This window comes from Etheostoma cragini, chromosome 4, assembly GCF_013103735.1.
Source record: "Etheostoma cragini isolate CJK2018 chromosome 4, CSU_Ecrag_1.0, whole genome shotgun sequence".
In the NCBI taxonomy this organism is placed as follows: Eukaryota; Metazoa; Chordata; class Actinopteri; order Perciformes; family Percidae; genus Etheostoma; species Etheostoma cragini.
The window spans coordinates 16,129,321-16,134,998 of record NC_048410.1 but is presented as its reverse complement, the minus strand read 5'-3'; the positions used below and the strand labels follow the sequence as shown (position 1 = coordinate 16,134,998).

Sequence of the window (5,678 nt, the reverse complement as noted above, 5' to 3'; positions counted from 1 at the left end):
CTTTCCAGAGCTCAAACACACCAAAGCAGCATCTAGTGGCCTCCTGCAGCTTGGCCGCCCCCCGTTGTCCAGTCGATGATTATAAAGCTCAGACTCATTACCATGAAGGAGACACCCAAAGCAGTAAAACAAACAGCCTAAGAATGAGGGGGGGGAAGCAAATAATTGTCACAGATTTGATTATCAAGAACTTGATACCATGACAAAAGCTTGTATCACACAGTATAATCACAACATTAGCGTAATCAATGATTGAAGGGAGAAAGCTTATCAAGGCCTCACCAGTATCTTAGGAGTAGAGGTCATCGGTTCTTCATCTTTTGGAACAATGCGGATATAAAAGACAGCAGGGAAGATGAAAATGAGGCATGGAGCTGACGTGGCACCTGTAAAGAGAAAGAGAAAGGGATGGTAATAAAACATATTTGATCACAAAACAAAAAAAGAGAAAAGACTGGCTAACATCAATCTATCTTGCCAAGTTTTAATGAAATTATAAATGCTAGTCATTATTGTGTATTTTAGTAGCAAATACTGAATATTTGCCTGTGTGCTTGATGGATCATTTGTTTATTTATGTACTCTTCATTTTCTTTATAATTGTATTTTATTTGTTCATTACTGGGCAACAATTGTTGTCGTCTAAGTATTCTCTTTTGTATTATTTTTCTTGTGTAATTAACTAAAAATATGATATTAAGAGGACACAGTTAAATATAGTTTACAGTGATAGTTACAGTGATGATAGAAAGTGAGAAAAAAAAAAGGAGAAACACGTAAAAACAACAAAAAAACTTCTTTTCTGGATTTCCTGGATTGTGGTCCTTACAAATATACAAAGGTTGTTGCAAACAGCACCATATATTGCACCATCTGGAAGCACATGTTTGTCTCATGTTTGTAGATGCTTGAAGATGGTCCTTTGACTTAATTTTTTCCAACTTTAACTTTGAACTTGTGAAGCTTTTCAAAGCTTTAAAATAACAAACCCTGCCATGTCAAACAGAAGGTCTCTGTCCGTAAACAGAGACAGAATAAGTAACCCATATTCAGCTCATAGATAGAATATCAGATATACTCAAATAAAGTGGATAAATAAGACCTGTAGGAAACAATGAATGCTGTTTTCTATGACTTTTCATTTGTTCTCATAATGGATAGGGCGTTTGCTACTTGTCTGCCATTGTTAAGGGTGTCAGGATGACAACTAACTGCAACAACACTATTGATGCTTCCGATACAAATTTCAGCTTTATGTTCAGTGCTGTACTAACCAATGACGCCAAAGATTCCCAAGATGTTGGGGGCAAATATCACCAGCATGTTAATGATGGTGAGCAGAACGACTGCAATGGCAATGTGACGCAACCAGTTGAAAGACTTGGTGGGGAATGCCATCTGCTGGATGGCTCTGCGTACCTGTGGACAGACACAGACGGAGGAGTCAATGAGGAAATAATACTACAATATCATATTCATTTAGCATCACAGGGAAGAAATCAACAACAAACTTACAGGGAACAACACGATAGGGACGGTCAGCGTCACGGCCGTGAGGACGGCCACTCGCACGCACAGGATCAAAGTGTCGTAAGGATCAATGCGGTTGTAAGTGTGCAGCAGTTCAGGTTCCACTTTGTCTATATAAATAAAAGAAATGTAGATATATAGATATAGAATTAATACATTATTAACCAAGTTTTCTCATGTAAACATCCCTCAGTAATAATGCCGTCTAGCACTGAAGAGCACGTTGCCACCACAAGTGGGTGCTTGTGCTCTATGTGAGAAGGGAATACTGTACCAGGCTCTGTTTTCTTTCAATACAGAGAAATACAAACCATGGATACTGCATATGATTATGAGACTAAACAACAATCAGTGAATTAGAACCATAGATTAGAATGTGTTATAAATTGTGACTCTCTCCTCTAAAAATGTAAAAGTATTATTGGTTTGACCAATTTGCTTCCACTGTATTGTGCCAAAAACATATTTGGAAAAACATTTAAAAGCTCCATAAAGATTAAAAAAAAAAAAAGAGTTTAGAATTACATAGAAAGCAGCATCCTCTCATCACAAAATAAGGCCCTGTCGATTGTTTTGATTCAAACCATTGTCTTTTCTCTTATACGGTCACCAGAGGCAAATTGTCTCTGTGCACAGGAAGTAAAACGTGTTTGTCAGTAAAATATAAACTCTATTTTCACAGATTCTTTCTGGATATTGTAGTCTTTAAAGTGTTTTTTAGCAATGGAATCATTTGCATGGTCATGGGTTAACATTGCAAAATCAAGAAAGCAGCAAAACATAGTATTTTTATTACCAGAGTCACGTCAAACTATTCTTTTTTTTTGTTCTGCTTTTACAAAACGCATCTCCCAGTTTTACTGCACCTATAAGCCAAAGCATAACTCCTTCTGTTTTTCTGTGTATCTTTTGACAATCACAAATATCCATTAATGCACTTACTCTCTGATTTGTGCATAGACATTATTATTTCTCCCCTAATACTTTAAACACAAACTCCAAAAGAGTGATGCGACTTCTCACCATAAAAGGTCAAGTAGCCAAAGAGAGCTGCCAGAAAGTACATGCTGTACATGACAAAGATGGAGACGTTGGACACCTTCTGCATCTTCTTCTGCGTTGGACTAAAATCAGAGAGTTATAAGTTATGTGAATGCCACATTCTGCAATGACATGCTATAAAATATTTGTGAGTTACAGAGGGGTGACTCACTTGCGGAGCTCAGTGTAGATGGGGAGGACCTCAGGGTGGCAAACAAAGGCGAAAGCCAAGATGGGAATGGTGTATGCTGTCTGTGAAGAACACATTGACACTTGACTTTCTATGATTAGCAGTGCAATCGAGCTTCCCAAAATCAGTGTGGAAACTCAGCAGAATTCAACATGTGTGGTCTTAGTGTTTGAAAACATTCTAGATAAGCAGACAGTTTCTTCATCTCGGCTGCCTACCTGTGAGTTGACGGTGAACAATCCTGGGAAGCATTGGGAGTCATCGTCCTTGTGAACCAGATCGTTGGTGTGCTCGTTGCCGTGGCTTGAGATGTTCAGGCTGAGATGGGCAGCAGTACTGTTGGTTGAATACTCCTCGAATGGGCAAGGAATCTGAAACTTCTTATAGATAACCTACAGCGAGGAAGGTAAAAAAAAAAGAAGAGAAAAACAGCTGGAATCAAAAGAAAGCCGTAAACAAGGGACACAAGGGAAATGCCAGTGTCAGTAAACAGTGGCTCTCGCCAATAATAATAATGCAAAGCTCAAAAAGTAAATACAAATAAACGACGCCATTACACGTCAGATTAGTGTTACTCAACCTCTCACACTCTTTTTAATGTGTATTAGACAGCTCTTATATTTCATTATATATTATATTATATAATTTCAAACATAGCCGTATAAAAACTGAAAATAAAGATGAGGGTGAGAAAGAAACAAGGGTGGGAAAGTGAGGAATGTGTGCAAAGATGACATGCTAGAACACATAAGCCTCCTTGTGAAGAAGGACCAACTTACCGCAGAGAGAAAAAACACCATACAGCTAAGAGAAAAGCCACTGGTGTAGCCGAGGTAACCTAAAAATAAATGGGAAAATACAGTTAATTTTACAGATCCTGATCCATTTAGTCTTACAGTCAGAAGGTTTCCTACTGTTCTATAAAAAAAAGGCTTCTGCAAAAATGCCCTAATCAGAATGACCTCACAGCACTGTGAGACCAGAAAGAGCATGTTTACTTCGTGTACTAATCGGGCACCTGCTGTTTCCTCTGCCAGTGCTGGGATAAAGACGCACACTAATTGCTTGACTTTAGGGTAACTGCTCCATCAAAATTATTTAAGCTGGCTCAAAAACAGGAAACACTATCAATCTTACTTATTTTTGGGGGGCATTTTTCCCTTTATTAGATAGTGACAGTGGATAGACGGGAAAGGTGGAAGGGAGGTGGGGGCCGACACACAGCAAAGGGCCGCAGGTCGGCCGCCGCAAAGGACTCAGCCAACATGGGGCGCACTCTCTACTGGGTGTGCTGGCGCTCGCCTCAGGAAGCACAATCTTAATGAAGATAACAATGTTGCATAGAAATAATTTTAAACCGTAGTCTGTTAAGTCTAGTAGGCAGGAACTAAGGCCCTTGAACAAAAGATTTATTGAAGCCCAATTGCACCACATAAAAAAAACAATAGACAAAAAGATATTTGTCCTAAAAAATAAAAACACCCATGGTAAATGAAGATTATGAGTTTGGAAGTCTATGTAACTCATAATTTTGATTTGCTTGCAGCGTGAGCAGATTAAAATCTAGTCTAAAATGTTAGATATGCCTTGATATGCCTCACTCACACCAATTACAATAGACTTAGAGTTCTTTGTAGTAGATACAAATAACTCAGTACATTTGGGAAGATGAAACAGAGCAGGTAAAACTGTAGTAGTTCTACTCACCGAGCTGTTTCATTAAAGCCAGGGGCAGGATGACACACGCAGACACCATGATGACTAGATAGTTTCCATTCAAGTACCACAGACTGTTTGGAGACAAATATAGTTTACTTTGGTGAGCTCAATATTTCAAACATTAGCAGAGAGAGAGAGAGAGAGAGATAAAGAGAGAGAGAGACAAAAATAAATACAGTGGAAAAGTGTTGGATGGTGATAAATTGGTTCACATGTAGTGAAACTGTTAGTATTACTTTTTTTAAACCAACAGTCTGAGAGGAACATAAAAGTTATTAACTGGCTCAAATGGTTGATGCGCTACATTTTTTCAGACCAACAGCAACCTGCTGGGAACATCGTTGGCCTTGAGATTGTGGGGGGAAAAAACGTGTCTGCTTATGTTGCTCTCGACCAAGTACTGGAGTCGACTGTTATATAACTGATGATTTATGCGACTGTTCACAGTTGCAGAAAAGGAAGACATAGTGCAGCCTAAGCAAAGCAGCACTCAAGACGTCAGTAAATATTACCAATGTCAGCTTGTTCCATCACACCATTGCCATCTCTGTCTCTAGTTCTTCCTTACCAACCCCCCAAAAACATCTCTATTACTCACCCCCAACATAGTTTCCACCTTAAACGACTGCATAAACAGTTCTGGGTTCAAGACTGAAAAACATGTGTTGGATGGAATGACATATCCTTAGACCTGCTTCCCCATCTGCTATACCTAGGCACAACACACACGTCCTCCCAAAAAAATAACCTCCTGTGAATGTCCTTTAGATAACACAACTCTTGTTCTTAACAGTTGGACATGTGGGTCTGACTGGCTCCATGTTATTGTGTTCTGTGTTGACCTAATCTTAATATTTTACTAGCATGTAATCAGTACCAACATAATTATTTATAGTAAACAGATGTGTATGTGATTCTTTGCAACAACCTTTTTGGTTCTGTGCATAGTCTTGTTTCAGTCATTGAGGTGAGCAGCAACCAATTTACTGTAATGGAATGTGTGTCTCGCAAAGGGAGGAAACAAATAAAGTTTAATCGGTGGCAGTGATAGAAAATCTGAAACGTTAGTAGCTGTAGACCTGAGATGAGTAATAATAAAGACCACTGTCTCCTAAATCCCAAGAATAGAAAAGTCTTCATGCCCAGAAAGCTCTCTCTCTCTCTCTCTCTCTCTCTCTCTCTCTCTCTCTCTCTCTCT

General features: G+C 38.9%; 1 protein-coding gene across 3 annotated transcripts in view; it reads right to left on the bottom strand.

The window, feature by feature from the left end:
• Positions 1-5,678, bottom strand: part of slc38a3b (solute carrier family 38 member 3b) — a 21,636-nt gene that overhangs the window by 500 nt on the left and 15,458 nt on the right. For all 3 annotated transcript variants that reach the window (XM_034868817.1, XM_034868820.1, XM_034868819.1), the window contains 9 exons: positions 4,469-4,551; positions 3,541-3,599; positions 2,980-3,153; positions 2,744-2,823; positions 2,554-2,654; positions 1,516-1,640; positions 1,275-1,419; positions 283-386; positions 1-137 (listed from right to left, as the gene is read on the bottom strand). The exon at positions 1-137 is cut by the window's left edge and continues 500 nt beyond it. In XM_034868817.1, coding sequence (XP_034724708.1) covers positions 33-137; positions 283-386; positions 1,275-1,419; positions 1,516-1,640; positions 2,554-2,654; positions 2,744-2,823; positions 2,980-3,153; positions 3,541-3,599; positions 4,469-4,551 — 976 coding nt within the window. In that variant the 3' untranslated portion in view covers positions 1-32. The remainder of the gene's footprint in view (positions 138-282; positions 387-1,274; positions 1,420-1,515; positions 1,641-2,553; positions 2,655-2,743; positions 2,824-2,979; positions 3,154-3,540; positions 3,600-4,468; positions 4,552-5,678) is intronic.